At 42.4% G+C, this 20,645-nt stretch overlaps 1 protein-coding gene across 2 annotated transcripts in view; it reads left to right on the top strand.

Annotated features, from left to right (window-relative positions):
• Positions 1-2,164: 2,164 nt before the first annotated feature.
• AXIN2 (axin 2) overlaps positions 2,165-20,645 on the top strand; it is a 44,735-nt gene continuing 26,254 nt past the window's right edge. Inside the window, exons 1-4 of one of the 2 annotated variants that reach the window (XM_036757578.1) lie at positions 2,165-2,623; positions 3,332-3,657; positions 5,330-6,262; positions 14,058-14,198. In XM_036757578.1, coding sequence (XP_036613473.1) covers positions 5,436-6,262; positions 14,058-14,198 — 968 coding nt within the window. In that variant the 5' untranslated portion in view covers positions 2,165-2,623; positions 3,332-3,657; positions 5,330-5,435. The remainder of the gene's footprint in view (positions 2,624-3,331; positions 3,658-5,329; positions 6,263-14,057; positions 14,199-20,645) is intronic. The other variant, XM_036757577.1, reaches the window with a different exon arrangement.

The raw sequence follows: 20,645 nt of genomic DNA, 5'->3' as shown, positions 1-20,645 counted from the left end.
TCCCTTTTCTCCTAAAGACCAGTCAGCTTCTGGTTAACCTCATCCTAGCTGGGCTCACTAAAATAACAAAAGAACAACGCTGTTCTATAGAGGCTAAGGGCACAGGGTAGTCAAATTGGGGGGCATCAGACCTTAATGTTTTCTTATACTTAGTTAGATGGGTAATGAGAGATCTATACTTTTCTGTTCTCGGCAGGTCACCGAGAGACATTTTTTTTGCAGCAGAGAAAAAATAGTTCTTCTGAAGGCCTAATAATAGGTTGTAGTAGACACCTTTGCATTTTAAAGAGATTTCTCATAAATTAAGTTCAGCAAGAAAGGCAAGGTGAAAAAAGTGACTTGAAGAATTGGCGATTTCAAAGTGTTGAGCTGAAAGTAATGTTGATTATGTTGGGGAAAACTGCCACACACAGCAGGCTGGAATTCTGGTGCACACTGTACTTTAATTAAAAAAGAAAGAAAACTTAATAATTAAGTCATCACGTTACAAAGAGGGTTTCATTGCACCAGAAGGGGAAAAAGACACTTCTCATCTCTTAAAAAAAATTTACTTAATGTTTCTGGGTCTGTAGACTATTTTCTTCCCAGAGACAGAAGGTTATGACCATAGGTCTTTTGAGCTCCAGGATAGAGGGAGAACTTAAAGAAGGCATGGGGGAAGGGAAATTGAGACTTTTTCAAAACATTAAAACCTTGTGTCTGTAGAAAAGATATTCCATGTCTTTAATATTTAACACATGGGAGGATGTGTGGACACCTTAAAACAGTTTGGTGGCCACGAGACATAGACTGTGTGTGCACGTTCAGCTAATAAAAAGAGGCTTGGGACAAGAACAAGGGGTGAAGTTTGGGATTTTCATCTTAATTGGATTGGGAAATGCCTTCTAATTAGGTGTCAGGATTGCTTTCCCCCTGCTTCCCTAGAGCACCTAGGCATCTACTCACACATCTCCTTCCCCTTCATCACCCATAGAGCCAACTCAATTGCATTACCCAGCTGCAGTCGTAGTTGTGCCCATAAACCTCACCCGACCTCACATACATGTACACATCCACGCATGTGTGTGCTCAGGCTTAGGTTGGCTGGAATCTTACCAGTGCAACTCACAGGTATGAAATCACCTTCCCCAGTAAGCAGCCTAAAGCTCCCCAGGGAAACTTTAATTCAAAGGGAAGAGGAGAGGGAGGAGGCGGGGGGGGGGGGGGGAGCGGGGGCAAGTGTTTGATGATAGGGATAAAAAATCCACTGCGGGGCTTGCAGTATTGGATACAGCCAGAATGCTACACATAAACTTGCATTCCACAGTGCTGGGGGGGGGGGGGGGGTGGAGGAAGGGGGGTGCGGAACCCGGCGGTTGGGGGTGGGGCGGAGGGCGGGAGGAACGGAGAAAAGAAACCGGGATTTAGAAAGTCAAAAACTCAAGTTGTGAAAGCAGAAAGGTCAGCACCGGAAGGGTTAACGTGGGGAGTGGAACGTGCGGCGGCTGAGGGTGGTGACCTAGACCGGGGGTGGTGGACTCGGTGGGGGGTGGGGGGGGGTGTTGGAGGTAGGGGGGCCTGTCCCTTTAAGGCTCCTCCGGCACTGTGGGGATTGCTGGGCTAATATGATTGGGGCGGCGGGATCACTTACTTCTGACGCTCCAAAGCCTGGGGGAGTTGGCTCGAGATTGCTTCTCTTTGATAAGGTCCTGGTAACTTAGTAACAACTCCAGGGATTAAAAAAATAATAATAATAATCTATAAAATGGATGTAAATATCTGTGTTCTGAGTCTCCAAACTCCTTTGCAGATGTTTGCATATATTAATATGTATAGTAATGCATATGTGATGTGCGATGGAATATCCTCATCAAAGAAACATTTTGAGGTGTGGGGTAACCCCAAATTATAACACCCCCAGTTCTCGGCCTGGAATTCAGGTTCTTGGCTGCAGTGAAGGGGCTGCGGCAGGAGGGGAGCAAAGGATTTGGGTAGCTCTCAGATCCGGAGGGGGTTAGGAGAGTGCTGGAGATGGGGGGGGGGTAGACGGAAAGGTGTGTGTATGCATGTATGTATTTACGTGTGTTATGTATGTATGATGTTATATTCCAGAGCTGTGGGTTAGTTGAAGGGGACAGGGGTGTTGCAGAAAGGCGCTTATCTCCCTTTCAGGACCGTGCTTCTCGGCTCCTGCCTTTGATGTGCACAGTTAAACCCACAGCTCAGTTTTTGTTGGAATAGCCCGGAGGACATTTGGTGCATGGAATGACTGCTGGAAACAAGACCTGTGTTGAAAGAAGGGGAGGGAGGGGGGTTCGAGGGGGAGGGAAGGAAAGCTGGGATGGTGGTGGAAGAGGCATCGGATCTTTTGCATAAAAAGGGGTGGTGGAGCTATCCCATTCATCCCACCCCCCCTTTTCGGTTAGATTAAAAAAATTCATATATTACTGCTTAATTCCCACCCTCTTCCTTATCGCTAACACCCCCCCTTACCCTCCCCCCCCCAAAGCTGCCCATGTTCTCTGATGCCTTCTCAAAGCTGGGTAGGATCGGGGTGGTTGGGTGCAGAACCCGGGTCCCGGCCAGGGGGCCAAGTGCTAGGAGCCTTCGAGGTTTCGCGGTGGAGCAGAAGAGTGGATCCGCGGTAAGTTGCAAAGAATGCAGCGATCCCGGCGCTGGCCCCTCTCTGGAACCCTTTGATGTGCTCTTGGCTGAGGCTTTGAAGTTTTTCAGGAAAGCTATTTTGGTGCTCGCTCCCAGGCAAGCGAGGAAGAGAGCCGCGGACTGAGGAGGGGAGGGGAAGGTTGGGGGAGTAGATTCTCTAAGAGCCCACCCCCTCCTCCCCCCAATTCATGATCCTAAAGCCGAAAGATCTATAGCAAATACTTATCCAAGTGGGGAAGTGTGTGAGTGTGTGTGTGTGTGTGTCTGTGTGTGAGTGTGCGCGCGCGCGCGGGCGGGGGGAGGGGGAGGTAGGGAGAGATCTTTTTGTGGTCTGATTATTATCATTATTATTTATGTGTGCGTGCTCCACCCCCCCCCACTCTCCCTCCCCCCCCCCCCCCCCGCGTCTGCGTGTGTGTTTGGTAGGTGAGATGAAAGGATGGCAGTTCCCGTACCCCTCCACCCCTCTCTTACCCCCACCCCTTTCCCCTCCTCCCTCCTCCCCCTCCTCCAGCTACTCTCTGTGAAGTCCTAAGGGGCCCAGAGAGCTTAGTTAGGGGGTCAGTAGTTGCTTAGGACGCGAAGGAAGCAAGTGGCTTAGGAGTTTACTGAGGTTTTTTTTCCTCTCTCTCCTTTTCCGCCTTAGATCTCTAGCCTTTTTTTCTTTGGTTTTGTTTTGTTTTTGCAGAGAGGGAAAAAAGGAAAGAGAGACTACCAGCCCCGTCGCCATTTCTGGAGTTTTCTAATTTTTTTTCCTTTAATTTAATGTGTGTGGGGTGGTGTTTAAGGATTGGTCCTTTTGAAGATTCTTCTTGTGTTCGCGGCCCCGGTACCCTGGCGCCGGGTGGATTGTAAAGACTGCTGCTGCTGCTTCTCCTCCTCCTCGTGTCTTTGCTTCTGAGGGGAAGGGGTCCGGTTGCCTTTTTTTTTTTTTTTTGAGTGGGAAGACTCTACGTGGGGAAACCCTTCTTGGAGGAGATGAGAACCCGGCTTCGCTATGCCTGCGCCTTTCAGGTAGATGTGCTAGTCAACACTTGGATTTAACCTCATTTTCTTTTCTCTTGCCCTTCTGCCAGCTGCTCCCCCCCGCCCCGGCTTTTTTCGCCTCTTTCCTCTCTCCCTCCAACCCTCCTGTAGTTCCAGGGACCGCAGATCTCCCGATCACATAGCTCAGGTTGCGGGACTCCAACATCCCGGGACCCTTCCCCCCCACCTACTCTTTGGTTCTCAGGACCGCAAACCTCCCCAGTCTATGGCAGAGGCAGTGGGGTTCCTACATACGGACCCCCTCCGACTCCCCCCGCCCCCTCCATCGCCACCCCCTGCCGCGCTTTGGTTCCCAGCACCTCAATCCTCCCCTTCGGAAGGCAGAGGCTGTGGGGCTCCAACATCCCAGACTCCACCCCTCCCTCCACTCCCCCCTCCCAGTTGGGCTCCAGCCCCGGCGTCTGGGCGTCCTACCCCTTGGAGGCTCTCTTGTATACTTGGTCGGTCTGTTGAAGGATTTTCTTTATTTTATTTTATTTTTTGCCGGGGGAGCCAAGCTGGGTTGATGCGAAGCTTTTGATTCTTCGTGCAAGGTTATAGAGAATGTCTCCACCCCCCTCCCCTTCTTTGCTTCTGAATTCTTCATTCTCCTGTTCTGAGGGGAAAAGGTGTGTGTTTAGGGTGGGAGGGTGGTAAGGGAGCAGAGCCGCTTTGGCTCCAGAAAAAGTTTGAGGATGGGGAGGTAGTGAGTTGGTCTGCTCTCTGGTGTGTGCTTGAGTGGTGTAGGGGGAAGTGGGCGGGAGCGGAGGGCGCTGCAGGTAACTGTTTGTCCCTTAAGGGCTTAAAGTATCCTTTAGGTTTCCGAGGACCCGGGCGGGGAGTGGTGGTGGACATTTTAAAATCAACGTCTGGAAGTAGCTAGAAAATTGAATCTTTTTGGTTTGGAGTGGAGGTGAGGCCGGGGGGAGGGGGTGGCTGTTGGGGGGGAGGGGGCGGGGAGGGAGGTTGGGTGATGGTCCTCAGGCAGCGTCCACGATGCACGTTCCGTGCACTGCAGCTTCAGCACTGGACTGGGAGTGCTCCTTTCTGGGGATCATAATCTGAATTTTTAAGGAGTGAGAGAAGAGAGAGGAGAGTGGAGAGGAAAGGAAAGGGGGTGTGGCGGTGAGGAATGGGAACCATATGCCGGAGGAAGAGCACGTTTCGAGTTCTTTTACCGAAAGCCAAGTTGGGGTAGTTGAGCGAAATTGGTTTCACCTGCCAGCGACCTGCGACTTCAACTTCGGGTCTCTCCGACGTTATCTGGCCTGGGTAGGGGAGGAAGAAGGAAGGAAGGAAGCAAGCAAGTGGCGGTGAAAGGCTCCTTTGGAGACCCGGCCCTTTGCTGTATGGGGTTGACTGGATGGAATGGGTTTGTTGAAGGCTAATTCTTCATCCCTTTCTGTCTTTTTTTTTAAAACCTCCTAACTGGAAAAGTGTGCAGGGAGTTCAGGTTTCTCTTTTGAAACGGTGTATCTGATACTTTTGATTAGCACATTGAAGATAGCTGGGTTGCCTGATTTGAATGTGAGGAGTTGAAAAGCCTGTTTACTTTCTCTCTTTGAAGTTGGGTGGATCTGGTTTTGATTAGATCAATACTCTTTTCTCTCTCTCTCTTCCACCATCCCTCCCTCCCTCCCTCCCCCTTTTCCCCTTGCAGAGAGAAGGTTCAGAGGAGCCTTTGCTGACTTGAGTGAGGAGAGAACAAGCTGATTGCTGAGGAGAACTGGAAGAAAAGAAGAAAGTGTGAGAAACTCTCCGTCGCCATGAGTAGTGCTGTACTGGTGACTCATATCTCAGACCCCAGCAGTAGCTTCAGAGAGGACGCCCCTCGCCCTCCAGTGCCAGGAGAAGAAGGAGAGACACCGCCATGCCAGCAATCTGTCCACCTTGGTCAGGGCAAGAGCCCAGTCATCAAAGCTATGCCTATCTCTTCCAACACTAGGAGGAATGAAGATGGCTTGGGGGAGCCTGAAGGCAGGGCATCCCCAGACTCCCCTCTGGCCAGGTGGACCAAGTCTTTACATTCCTTGTTGGGTGATCAGGATGGGGCTTATCTTTTTCGGACTTTCCTGGAGAGGGAGCAGTGTGTGGATACCTTAGACTTTTGGTTTGCCTGCAATGGATTCAGGCAGATGAACCTTAAGGATACCAAAACTTTAAGAGTGGCCAAAGCAATTTACAAAAGGTACATCGAAAATAACTGTATTGTTTCCAAGCAGCTGAAACCAGCCACCAAGACCTACATAAGAGATAGCATTAAAAAGCAGCAGATAGATTCCATCATGTTTGATCAAGCTCAGACTGAGATTCAGACGGTGATGGAAGAAAATGCCTACCAGATGTTTTTGACTTCTGATATATACCTCGAATACGTAAGGAGCGGGGGAGAAAACCCAGCTTATATTAACAACAGTGGGCTTGGGAGTTTAAAGGTGGTCTGTGGGTATCTCCCCACCTTAAATGAAGAAGAGGAGTGGAGTTGTGAGGACTTTAAAGGCAAGGTTTTGCCTACAGTGGTTGGCCTGTCCAGCAAAACTCTAAGGGCTACAGCAAATGTGAGGTCCACAGAAGCTGTTGAAAATGGATACAGGTAAGAACTTTTGGGCAAGAGTGACTTTGTGAACTTTTATTTTTAAAAGAGCTAGACTGAAAACCCTTTCTGAAGGAGGATACATATTCTGGGTCTTACACAGCTTGTCACGAGCACCTGGAGAAAGGACTAGGAAAGAGTCCCTCCAACCATAATGAGAAAACACTGTCCCAAGGATTAGTTGATTGAGCAGTCTGTTAGCAATCAGCTCTCTGATCTTGTTCTTCTTTGATTAAAAGAGGGTGATGAAGTTAGATGTATGAAACCTAGCCTCAAAAACTCTTGAGGAGTAGTCATTAATGTGGGTTAGCTCTTTCACTGCTGGAGTTTAGAGTTGAGTGAGAGTAAAGCATTTTTAAAAGGCCTCTGAATCACCAAATCCACCAAGCCACTATTTGTGGAAGAGGTCATTCTGCTGTCCATCTGTATGGAGTTTAATTATGCAAAAAGGGAAGCAGCTGGTGGCAGAGCAAGAAGTAACACGTGTACTTACATTACTTTGGTTAAGCCATATAAGTTGGACTTTCATGTTAGGTTTACAGTCAACAGACTGGCTTAATGTTAATAGATAACTGAGGTTGTGGCTCATCTATATTGAATTAGGTATTGCATCAAAATAAAATTATGAATATAGAGAGCCTTCTCATTTTCCAGTGGCCTTTGCTGATGGTATATTAGCTCAAGGTTTTTTTAAGTAATTGTGAATTTGAAGATTATGGTTTAGTTCATAAAGACCTTCACTGAAGTGTGGGTGCCTCTGGTGTACTCTTTGTTGATTCTAAAGATAAATAGTCATTTAGAAAATGGCCAAGTCTTTTAAGATACTTTATCTTTGGAACAGCTTCCATCCTACCTGCTCGAATGACAGGTCCACCTATGTTTTTTCTCTTTTCCCTTTATCTTCCAAGTGGCCTTTGTGAAAGTTAACCTCGTAATTTTATTGTCTCCAGACTCAAAAGGAAAAAGGAGAGAGTTAATTTACTTGGTAGGCCCTTTGGTAGTCAACAAAATTGTGGAATTTTTGACCTCCTGGGTCTGTGTTCTGGACTGTTATTTCCTTTCTAAGTATTTAATTTTAACCATTGTTGTGTTCTTGGTGGGGTGTGCTTGGGCCTTTGGGAACTAATGAACAGGTAAACTGAATGATGGGTGAAAGAAGGAAGAGGGTAGAGAGTGGAACAATGTCTTAGTTGATGTTCCTACAAACACCAGGCAGTTACCTCGAGGGGCTCCTTGTCTGTTACCTAGGTGGACTTGGGGTGGGGGGACAGCGCCGACCCAAGAGGTGATGTATATCAAAAATGGAAAATAAGGGATACTCTTGTTTTCCTTGATTCAGGATCTTGAAGAATATTTTTCTGGATGGTTGTTGTTCCTCAGGTGATTTAAGACCTCTAGTATACTGCCCATATGCTGGTTAAATCTGTCATCCTGTGATGCCACATTCAGTTAGGTAGTCTTGTACTGCCACTTTGAAGGGCTTGATTTTCTGCCTCTGCCTCCCAGCTCACTTACCTTAGAGAGGCCTTAACTGGTTTGTTTGTTTTTTTGGTATTATACCTTTGTGTGTTAATCCCCAGGGGGGGAACGATTGGAAAAGACTAGTATACCTATGTAGTCTAAGTATTTAAGCTCATTGAAAGCAGGTTGTGGCCAGGTAGAGCCTAGCCCATTGTGGAGATGCAATATGGCTGGCTCCAGTTGGGTTTGTACCAGGTTTAGTTGGAATTAATGTTGTGAAGTGTTGAGTGGGAACGGGAAGACCCTGGTTTGTTAATAATGCATTTAGGGCTGCCTTCTGTCTGGATTATGGGGTATGGAAGTTAATGCATTCTCTTATCAAGTTTTTTCCTGACACAATTGATTTTTCTTGTCTGCATTTACAAATCACTACAACCCTCCCCTTCTTGGGGAGTGGCATTTGGAGAATTGAGGTATTTTATATATGCTCAAACTACATTAGGCTTTTTTTCACCCCTCAAATTTCTTGTTATTGTCAGAGATTCTGATGACCCAAACTTGAACTATTCTGTCTTGTCTGAGGGTTGTTTTTGTTTTGTTTTGTTTATGAGGACCAACACAAGAAACCTCTCTCTCACTACAGATGACTACCTTCAGTGCAGAGTTTGTGAGATTCGTGAGGCATATTGATTGAAGTACAGTGACTTGTACAGTATGTGTCAGGCAGGACTTGACTCCCAAGACAATCCTCTATCCCTTATACCATCCTGCCTCTCTGAAACATTAAATTATCTTGACATGTTTTCTTATGCCTGGGATGTTGGGTGACAAACACATGTAGAATTTCCTTTTCTTTTGACTTAGGTAAGTCTTTGGACCATAGTAGAGTTCTGGAGGGTCCTCTCCCTTCCCCACTCCCATGTTTATAAAATCTAAAATCTGTCTCAAGCCCCAGTCAAATGTTCATAAACAACATCGTCCAACTTCATAGTTGGCTGTATAGTCCTTCTAGCTGTTTCCCTAAGCACTGTTATACCTAGAAAAATTATAATTAGCATTTATCTTAGTGTTTATAGTTATCAAAATGCTCTCCCTAAATTATTGCTTTTGACCCTCACAACCCTGTAAGGTTTAAATGTTACGGGTAATATCTGTTTTTAACAAGAGCATGAATACTTGTTGATAAATGAGAAAATGAAGCTGAGAAGCTAAAGCTAGTAAATGTCTGAGATGGGATTTGAATGTGGGCCATTCTAAACTGTTTATGAACTTCCTGGTTCTATTCCCTTTAATAATGGTTAGATGAAAAAACTGGTCCTCTTGGGAAAGAAAGACTGTAGCTGTGGATATGGTTTGGTACTATGTGTTTCTGGGGAATGTACATAGTAAATACTCTTAAGTTACAATGACTTTTGGTAGCACTGTTCTTCAAAACAAAACAAATGGCCTGCTATACTGCCACATGTGCTAATGGAAGTTATATGGAATTAGGGGTTTAGGGTAATGCATTTATTTTAGGAAAGAGCATGGAGAGAAAGTTTAATTTGGGGTACAGATTTTTCTCTCTACCAAAGAGCACTCCATTGTATTCCTTCTTTAGAGGGCAGCTTTGGCAGTGTTTGTATATTCCTCTCCAAGGTAGGCTCATCTGCCTCCCATTAAATCCTCTGTTCTAACATCAGTGAGCTTGGCCTTCCTTTGAAATAAGTTGGGCCAAGCAGATGGCCCTCTACTGGCTCAAAGTGCTTCCTGTCCTTTGAAAGAACTCACTTGATGAGGCCCGACTTGTGTGAAGCTATTGGAACCAAGTTTGGCTTCAATTATCCTAGATGCCACAGTAAAGCTATGCTAGGACCAGCATTCCATGATTAAGTTAAAGGAGAGATCCTCTGACTGCCTGGTAATCTCTAAAATATACTTGTTTGTGTATTTCTCAATAACCCTAATTGTCCCCTGATGTGTGAGTCCAAGAATATATTGAATACAAGTTAGTGTGGCCTTAGGAAAAGAGGGAGTGTGCCTGCTTTTATGCAGCAGTCTTGTTCAGTTGTTAGAGTGGCTACTTGAGAGCCCTAAACTGACAGGGAAAGACTTATAAACAAATACTTTAAATTGCATTGGTTGTGATAGGGGATCCAGAAAGGCCAACTCTATTGTACTGTCTTTGTAAAGGGGCCTTTGCCATGCCCAGTGTATGGAAAGCAACATGCTGTGTGTCATGTTGTCAAGATAAGAGATAAGAATAGTCTGAAAAAAACAATCAGACCTTCTTGAATCTCCAGAGCAACTGCCACCTGACAGCTGAAACCACTTTGCATATTAAGGTTAGAGATTGACTTGAGTGTGCAGTATGAAATTTGCATTATGGGCTACCATTTTCCATAGGAATTTAAAATCCTTGTAGGCAACTTGATGCAAAACAGCACTGAAGAGAAACAATCAAGCCATCTGGGTACAATTACTGTAGCATGGTCAAGTTTTTTTTTCTTAAAGTAATTACAAGAAAACAGCCCTAATCAGTTTTCTTAAAGTATGTGGAGATTTCTGCAAAGTTCTGCGTTCTTAAAAACTGAGCTCACTTTTCTTCCTCTCTCCCCCCCCTCCAACCATCTTGTTATGATTATAGAAAAATTCCAGTACTTTTTTTATTCCAGTTAACTGAGTTAGGAGCAATACACTCCCATTTTTAATTCCTACTCAAACAGTAGTCTAGTATTTTGTAAGTGAAAGGAGAAGGGGGTTTATTTTAGGAAGTCCATGTGTCAGTTCTCAGTGCAAAACTTTGAGTGGTTTCAAACGTGGATGAGTGAACATGTGATTTTAGTCAAATGATCATGTACAGGAAGCGGGGAGCAGTGCGGCAGCATCGCAAAGAGGAATTTCTTGGGGAAGATTGATTAAATGTAGTTTCTACCATTTGGTCGAAAAGTAACCAGTCAAAAATGACTGCTGATCTATTAATATGAGAATGATGACAAAAGTATAGGGGACATAAGAAGGTACTTAAGGGCCACTGGTGGCAGACTTGGCTCTCTAGGTACCTGTTGCTCATCTTGAGACTTTTTAAAGAACGACAAGACCCAGTGTGCTTTCAGAGTAAGTGCTAAAGGGTTGGGACTCGAATATTTATAGTAATATTCCCAAGGTCTCTCAGGATTATAGCACCATACACAGAATAGAAACTCACTAAATTTTCATCACACAGTGCTTAAAAATGGAAAAAGAGATCATGGAGATCATGTGTGACACCTGTGGAAACTGAGGCAAGACAAACTTATCACTGCTGAAACTATTAACAGTCGACATATATAGTACTTTTAGGGTTTGCTAAGCACATACCTACATTATCTCATTTGAGACAACCCTATGAAAGTAAATGCTAAGTTTATTTTTTTTATCCATGTTTTAGGTGAAACTAAAAGTAGTTTAACTTGCTCAGGTCATATAATAGCTAATAAACATTTGGAAGTGTAATTGAACCCAGGTCTTCCCGAATCCAACTCCCAACAGCCTTATGATTGTTAGTCTAATGTGAGTTTGATTTTGATTTGAAGACTTAAAAAAATCATCAGTTCTGGTTGGGATGGGTTTTTTAATGTTTAACCCATCCCCCTGCTTCTGGGTAAGGCTATGAAACCATCCTAGAGAATTTAATGTGTTTTAAAAGAATTGTGAGGAAAGTGATAACAGTTTTCCCCATTCCTCTTTCTCTAGCTCACCTCCCAGCTGGTCTATTTATCTACTCTAGCTTTTTTGTAGAATTCTATCCCTTTGTTGTTCTTCTCCCTACCCCCATCCGTTTACACTTGTCTCTTGTTCTCCCCTCTCTGAAGATAGTAATGAATGATGGTTCATTATTATCTTCAGTCTTCTTTGAGGGCTCCTCAGATACTTGAAGGGTTGTCCAGATCATTCCTCTACCATCTTTTTTCCAGGCTGAATCATTACAGTTTCTTCAGTCTTGCCTACTGGATCTTATTATCCAAGCCTGTAATACTTTCCAATGTTTTCCACCAACCCCCTTTCCCCATTCTCTGTGTTCTTTGATATTAGTGGAGAAATGGGGTAGTGGAAAAAGAATCCAGGACCTGGAGTCAGGAGACACAGGTAGAAACTCTAATGCTTACTAGTTGTTTGGCCTTGGATAAGTCACATCTAACATCTGACCCTCTCTTATCCTTGTCTGCGAAATGAGCATAAGTCTCATAATATCCACCCCACTAAGTCACTATGAGGAAAGTGCTCTGTGGACTTTCAAGCATTATATTACTACAAGCTGTTGTTAGTGGAGCCCAGAAATGTAGGATGTAGATTTTTTGTGTGTGAAGGGGAGAGAGGCTGGCTTTTATAATTTTTGTATGTTTACAGTACATCTGTTTATTTTATATTCTCAATGTCCCCCTTCAGGCAATTGTGTACTCACTTAAGGATTACAAGACTTCATTTTTAATTTCTTAGTCTATTGATGCATAACAAGATCGTGGAAAGCTAAATTTGAGGTCTTCTGGGGATTGGGAGCCAACCTTAGTTTTAGCTTCTGCTCTCTTGTTAGCCTTATGACCTTGGGCAGGTCACTTAAACCCATAAGTTTAAAAATCTATCAAATCAAATTGGACTCAGATAATAGATTTAGAGTTCAACTCTCCAACCATATAAGAAGATCCTTGAAGGCAAGGAGGCCTCTAACCTCATGTCCTCATCATTTTTGTATGCCCCTTAGTGCATAGTACCACCATGCACAGAGATATTCGAATTATATTCAATTGACTTGATTGTATCTCTCAGTTGCCCTGTTTTCCAGCCAGAACTACCAAGGGTTCTTAACTTCTTTGTGTTATGGGCAGTCTGTTGAAGACTTTGAACTCCTTGGAATGATCTTTTTTTAAATGCATAAAGTAAAATGCATAGAATTACAAAGGAAACCAACTATGTTGAATTTGTTATGAAAATATTTTTTTTAAAAAAATTCAGATTCCAGGTTAAGAACCTCTGACATAGACTGTAGTTATTGCTGTCTGAGCTGGTATGTTCTTTACTGAGCAGTAATACTGGTTTTCATCCAAGGACCATGTTCTCTTTAGGATGTTTGCAGACTGATTTGAGATCTTTCTTGGGCCTGTCATTAGTCTTCCACTTTTTCATTTCTGTCTATATTTATATCCTTTGTTCTTTTAGGAAAGCATGATAGGTCTAGCTGAGCTTAAATATCTCCTTTATTCATTGTAAGCAGTCTCTCTTCTTTCCCTCACACCCTCCCCCAAAGGTCAGGCTTTAATGGGGGAGCTAACTTTAGTCATGCTGTCAGTATTAGCACTGTCCTGCTGAAAGAGGTCTATCTCTACCTCCTTAAGCCCCTTACTGGTCACTCCAGAGGAATGCAACCCAGCAGGGGAGGAGCACACACTTGTTATGTGAGGGAACTCTGTAAAGACTGAGCTCAAGAGGTTGAAAGTGGGGAGCCAGCCAATGGCCAGTGAAACAAAAGGCGTAGAGATGCAAGAAGAGCCAAGGACTTCTTTCCATTTAAACAGCTGTGCTGCTCACTTTAATCCAGCTGGCCCTAACCATTCTTGGCAGAAGGATGGTGGTTAGTGTGTATAAATGTATATGTGTGTGTGTGTTGGGGGGTGGGGAAGAGATAATGAGAGTGGAAGAGAGTTCAAGACACACCATTATAATTTTTCAGGGATTGCCTTCCTAGCTAACTCATACCAATTCTCAGTGTTGAAACCAGATTCTCCAGTTTGCTAGACTTTACTCCCCAAGCAGGGGTCAGGATAGAACCTGTAATTTGGACTGTTTGAATACCCCGCCCCCACCCCAGCACTGAACCCCGACCCTATGCCATGATAGTCATGGGAGAAGTCAGTTTCTGCCAAATGCATAAGAGTGATTCAGTGATGGTTAACCTTTTCCCCCAGTCTCCCTTTTAGGTCATTCACTTCCCTTCACTACTAGGGAAAAAAAGAACTATTTCTCTCTTTAAATATTAATTTAAAGTTTTCTTTCTGACATTCTTGGGAAACTACTCCTTGATCAGGCCAGTAGGAAGTGGGGCAGAGAGGGGTGAAGGGAGCTAGCCTGTTGTCCGAAACAGTCTGGGAGCAATTCAGCTGCTATAGATGGGACATATCAGGGTCCTTTTGTGGTGTCTTATTTTTGACAAGATGAATTAACTTAATGGGCATGAAAATGCAGGCATCCTGCCTAGAGGGGCTATAGTGGGTTGAAACTGGGTAGATAACTGGCCCATTCCCCTCTATGCCCTTGGTCACTGACTTATCTGTGGTTCCTAGGACAGGTTACTGACTCCTATTGGACTTTGTCTTTTTAGATCCTTCAAGAGGAATGATCCAATTAATCCATACCACGTAAGCTCGGGCCATGTCTTTGCTCCGGCAGCTAGCGCCAATGACAGTGAAATCTCGAGTGATGCGCTGACGGATGACTCCATGTCTATGACAGACAGTAGTGTGTAAGTATGTCATTGCTCTCATGCTGCTGGGTGTGGTTGAAGACAGTGAGGCTGACTGAAGACACACAGCTAATCTAAATTTTGTTTTGAACTTCCCATCTTGGAGTGTTTTATTGTTTTGTTTTGGAGTGAAAGTTAGAGTATTTGTGCATTCAGTGCTTTGAGTGGAGATGGCAGTGATCAGGGTAGTGGCCCAGCAGTGAGAAACTAAAGTTGGATTTACAGAATCCTCTGCCCAGAAGGCATAGATGCTGATGGTGTCATTTTCTGCAGGCTTTGCTTAAACTGTATTGAAAGCTAGGGCTTCCACCTTATTCTTTTCATTCTCAATAGCAGGAAAGTGAATGGCATTAGTAGGATTCAGATTTAGGTCCTCTCTTGTTCAATGTGGTGAAAAGAGGTTAGGACTGGGTTTTTGCTCAACCTGAGGTACTACAAGGTATACCTGTAAAATAGACTTTTTCCAAGAAATATCTGTACTCAGACATCCAGCTGATGGCCCATTCTTTCAAACATGCTCAGTGGTGACAAATCTTCCTTTGAGGGTGGGTTTGATTTTTTAAATAGCCAAAAATATTCCTGAGCCAATTCTGGGTAATAAAATGGGCAAGTTGTTATTGTTGTTTTCAGTTGTGTCTGACTCCTCAGGACCCCATTTGGAATTTTCTTGGAGAAGATATTGGAGCGGTTTACCATTTCCTTACCCAGTTCATTTTACAGAGGAAGAAACTGAGGCAAACAGGGTTAAGTGACTTGCCCAGGGTCACACAGATAATAAATGTCTAAGGCCAGATTTAAGCTCAAGAAGATGAGTCCTCCTGTGATCCCAGGCCTGACACTCCAACCACTTGGACACCTAGCTGTCCAAGATGGGCAATAGAGCTGGTTAATACCATTCTGGATCCCAAGTGATGCTTGCATGTCTCAGTCTCCAGGGGCAATTTTGAAAAATGTTTTGAGCAGTGACGGCTCCATAGGGATAAATTTGTACATTCCACAACTCTAACTTATCTGATGAACCACATTTATTTCTTCATTTCACACCTCAGAGTTCATTTCACCCACTAGCTGACTGCGTAATATGAAGTGAGTCATATTACTTCTAAGTCTGAGTTTCATTTTTCTGTAATAAGAAGGTATTTGGACCCTGTTGATGTCAAAGGTTCCCTTTTAATTCAACAGCGACTCTACCACTGACTCATTGGCCTTATGTCTTCTCTTTGCTGTTGATAAATGCTCCAGAGACCTTTGGGGGAAGTAAAAGTTGTGATGTAATGGGGGAGGGGAGCATCATAACATTAATGTTGTTAGAGGAAGATTATAAAGTAACAACTATTCTCAAACATAGATGATTTCAACTTGTCTTCAGAGCATGGTGGGGGTGGGGAGGTCATTACTTTGAGAATGCTTGATGACAAATCTTTGCCCTTTTTGAGAGCAAATGGGATTTCTCTTACCAGCTCAGTGTCATTCTGGGCAGATTATGGTGAAGAAAGGTGGATGATCAAACTGGTTATGCAATTAATGGCTTATTCATTCAGCACAGTTCAGAGAACAGATTAAAGTGTTAGATATGTGAGTTTTCCAAATGACTGAAGCTTATCCATCAACATTAGTAAGATGTTTCCGAAGTATCATGTATTTCCCTGCCTTCTTAAGCATTATTTAACATTTTCTTGATGGTACTGGTCATTAGCAACATCATTTATTGCACTATATTATAACTGAGTGAAGCCAAATGGGTTTCTTGAGAGGTGTAGTGCTGTTAACTCATATAATAAGTGACCCAAACTGGTATGCTTTGAGTTTTGGCTTAGCTTCTTAGAATTTTCCCATCTCTTCATCTCTTCCTCACTATTCAGTAGTTACTTTTCCCTGTTATCATAGAATCACCAAATGTTAGAAGCTGTTTAATTCAGGAATTTCCTCTGCAATACACCCAGCAAGTGGTCATTCTGCTGTTGCTTGAAGATTTCAAGAGAGAGGAACACCACTGATTTCCAAATCAGCCATTCCACTTGATTAGGAAGTTTTCCCTCACATTAAGCTCAAATCAGCCTTTCTTCAACTTGTAGTCTTTACTCTTAGTACTGTCCTCTGGAGGTCTTGCAGAAAGCCTAATCCTGCTTTCCCAAGATAGGTCGAAAAGACTGTATGTCTTTATCCCACTCCCTGCCCCACTTCCCCAGTCTTTTCTAGGCCTAAACATAATTTCATAGATTTAGAGCTAGGAAAGACTTTAAAAGATAGTGCACCTCATTTTATAAATTCCTAGTTCCTCTATGCCCAAAGGGCATACCCTTTGATCCAGCATCCACAAAAAGGAAAAGGACCTATTTGTACAAAAATATTTATAGCAACTCTTTTTGTGGTGGCTTAGAATTGGAAATCAAAGGGATGCCCATCAGTTGGGGAATGGCTAACTAAACAAGCTATCATATGTGATCACAATGGAATATTATTGTGCTGTAAGAAATGACAAGCAGGATGATTTCAGAAAAACCTGAAAAACACTTACATGAACTGATACATAGTGAAGTGAACAACCAGGGGAATGTTGTATACAGTAACAGCAGTATTGTAAGATGAAGAAGTGTGAATGACTTAGCTGTTCTCAGCAATCAATGAACTAAGGCAATTCCAAAGGACTTCAGAGAAAGAACCGATATTGATTGAATACAGACTGAGGCATGCTATTTCTTTCGTTTTTCCTTTTATTTGAGTCTTGTACAAAATGACTGATGTAGAAATATTTTACATAATTGCACATGTACAAACCTATATCTGGTTGCTTACTCTTTCAGGGAGGGGGGAGGGGAGAGAGGGAGGGAAGGTTACAATTTGCAACTCAAAATTTTAAATAAAAATGTAAAAAAAAAATTCCTAGTTCCTTCAACAGAGAGCATGGTCATGAGGCCCTTAACCATGTTGGTTGCCTTCTTCTGGACAATCCGGTTTACCAGTGCCTTGTTTGTAACTTTTTATAAGCATTTATTATCTTACCTTCCCATAGTCTCCCACCCCTCATTGAATAATTAAAAAAAAATAAAAATCAAACCTTCACAATGAATATACATAGTCATACAAAATAAAATCTCATATTGTCCATGTCCAAAAATGTATGTCTCATTCTTCATTTTAAGTCCATCCTATCTCTGGCAAGAGGTGGGTGGTATGTTTTATCTAAAATCTTCTGGACTTGTGGTTTATCATTGCATTGGTAAAAGTTCTAAAGTCTTTCAAAGCTGTTTTTCTCTATAACTTTGTTTTCATTGTATAAATTGTTCCCCAGTTCTTTATCAGTTCATAGAAGTCTTCCCACTTCCCTCAAAGCTATTCATTTTGTCATTTCTTACAGCACAATATTTCATGAAATAATGTACCATAATTTATTTAGCCATTCCCCAGTAGGGGAACACACCCTTAGTTTCTAATTTTTTGCTACTGCAAAATGAACTGATAAAAGTATTTTGGACATCCAAGTCCTTTGTCAATATTATTCCTCAAGTGGTGGTATCTAGAACTATGCACAGTACTTCAGATGTGGTTTGATCTCACTTTATGGTGGGATTATTATTTCCCCCATTTTAAAAAATTTTATTTTTAAATTAAGCATTTATTTTCTCCCATCACAACCCCAATTTGAAAGAAAAAAAAAAGAAAATCAACTATGTATAGTCAAGCAAAACAAAAAAGCCCTTATCGTCCATGTCCAAAACCACTGTACCTAGGTGGTACAGTGGTTAGTGGTCTGGAGTTAGACCTTAGTTCAAATGTGACTTTGGATACACTTCCTAGCAGTGTGGCCTTGGGCAAGTTACTGACTCTGCCTCAGTTTCCTCAATTGGAAGATGGAGATAATTATAGCACCTACCTCATAGAGGAATCAAATGAGATAACATTTGTAAAAAGCTCTGTTGTTAGTGATAGTCTCATTCTGCATCTTGAATCCCATCTCTGACAAGATGTGGATAGCAGAGATTATTCGTCTTCAGTCCTCAGAATCATGGTCGATCCTTGCAGTGATCAGAGCTTATGCCTTTCAAAGTTGTCTTTACAATACTGTTATTATTTGTATAAATTGTTCTCTTAATTTCTGCTTACTCCATTCTATGCCAGTTTATACAAATTTTCCCAGGTTTTTTGGGAGCCATCCCTTTCATCATTTTTTATATCACAATAATATTCTATTTATATGCCATATGTTCAGTCATTCTCCAAATGGTGGGCACCACCACTTAGTTTCAAGTTTTTGGACCCCCAAATAAAGAGCTGCTTTAAATATTTTTATACATATGGGTCCTTTTTTCTCTTTTGAATTCCCTTCATTTTGATGCTATATCTTTTTTTGATGAAGCAGAATTCATTTTTTTTTTTTTTGGCTAGCATATCTTACTGTTCGCTTATTGAGCTTGCAGACCTATTGAGTAAATATTCCTGTCAGTATCATCCCTGCTTTCTCCCCTCCTTATCTTCAGTTGCTGTTTCTAATCTGCTATGGGTTTAGAAACTTGATAAACATGTAAGAATTTTTTATAAAGTAAGAGTAAGTAGTCATTGATGGTTCTCTTGTGAATGAAAATAATGAACTTTAGTCCACGGATTCTGTGTATATTTAGAGGCCTTCCTGGTTGATTGTGATTTTCTCCCTTCTCATGCCAGTCCATCTCTTTCCCTCTAGATTTCCTTTCCCCCATACTAAACTTTGACCCCGTAAGCCTTCCCATTGTAACTAAATCACTAACCCTCCTGTTCATCTACCATTCCAAACATGCAAATCCTCAAAGTTGGGTAATTTCCACTTTGCAAATGCTCTGCTTTTGGATGGCAGTAGGAGAAATTAATTAATTAGCACCCAGAAGTAGAGACATAATACAAACTTATGGTGCTTTCATCTCAATTGGGTCCTCATTGCTACTCACAAATCCTTCTCTGTTGTTACTGACTCCCTACCTAATTTCTCCAGAGTTTCAAACCTTATTCTCTTTTAAGCTCCCAACCTTATCCTATGCCCACTCACATCCTTACAGCAGATTATTTAGGTTGGGGCCATCTGATGGGAACTACTTAATTTCTTCTTTTCCATTCCTTACCACTTGCCATTATCACCCAATCTGTTCTCCTTCCTTATGGTCACAAACATTCTTTCTAGGTCTTTGCTTCCACAATCATTGTCTTCTTCCTTATCTCTCCCGTGTATCTTTAATCTCTCTTTATCTACTGATTCTTTTTGATTACAAACATATTCAAGTTTGCTGATTAGAGGGGGGAAAAGCTTTTCCTTGACCATTCTATACCATTTATCTACACTTCCATGTTCATTTCTTCTTTATTAATAAACTTCTTGAAAAAGTTGCTACGCAGTTCTGTGGCTTTCTTATCCTACATTCTTTCCTTTACTCCCTATTCTGTGATGTACAGCCCTTCCACTCTTCTCTAAGGTCACTAGTGACCTTCTAATCACCAAATCCAGTGGCCTTTTTTCAGTCCTCACCCTACTTAACCTTCTGAATTATTTTGTACCAAACATGCCTTTCTTTTGGATTTCTTCTTCCTTGACCTCAGAGTCATCATATGTCTCTTCTTGAAGGCTTTATTCTCAGCCCTTTTCTTTCTTTGTGTTTTCTTTTGCCATTTCATTTATTTTCAAGATTTTATCTATATCCCTGACCAAATCTCTGTCACCTTCTGGAGAATACCTACAAGATCTCTTTACCTGACCATCCCAGTGATACCTCAAACTGGTCCAAAATTAAATGTATCTTTTCCTTCAAACATGCTTCTCTGTTAGTTGTACCACCCACTCTCAGTCACAGATAGACTATATTTGTGTTTATCTTTGACTCTTCTCTAACTTTCTCTTCTTGTATCTAGGTTCTTAGCAAGTCCTGCGCTCTGCTTTAAAAAACATCCCTTCTATCCTTCTCCTGTTTTTTTCTGTGCTCTGCTACTATGCTAGTTGCCTTCATTACCATCTACTTGAGCTGTTGAAAATAGGCTTCTTTCTACTTGCCTTTCTACGTCTAGTCTAACCAATGTAACCTTCATACTCTTGTCCCACTAATCCAGTGCCTAGGACAGGAGCTATCACTCCTATTTGGTCTTCCTTGGTACCATATTGCTTTTTGTGTAAAAGCTGGACTGCTCTGTATGGCAGTCTGCTACTTTTTCTACCTTTCTTGCCTTTTCTCATATGATTTCCCATTTAAACACCCCTACTCAACTGAGAGACTTAATTCTCAGTCTGAAAATACCTTGTGCCTTCCTACTTTGGCACTTTTGCTCATAATGTTCTCTATACTTGGAATGTCATCCTTTCCCTTTTCTTTTTGAGTCCCTACCTACTCTTTAATAATCAGATTCCACCATTTCTGTAAGTAAGGACCTTCTCCTTTGGACATCTCATGCCACCTTGTTTTATACCTTGAGTAGATAGGTGTATAGAAA

Source organism: Trichosurus vulpecula, chromosome 4 (genome assembly GCF_011100635.1).
Source record: "Trichosurus vulpecula isolate mTriVul1 chromosome 4, mTriVul1.pri, whole genome shotgun sequence".
Lineage (NCBI taxonomy): Eukaryota > Metazoa > Chordata > Mammalia > Diprotodontia > Phalangeridae > Trichosurus > Trichosurus vulpecula.
The sequence above is the reverse complement of the archived record's forward strand: the minus strand, read 5'-3'. Positions and strand labels throughout refer to the sequence as shown.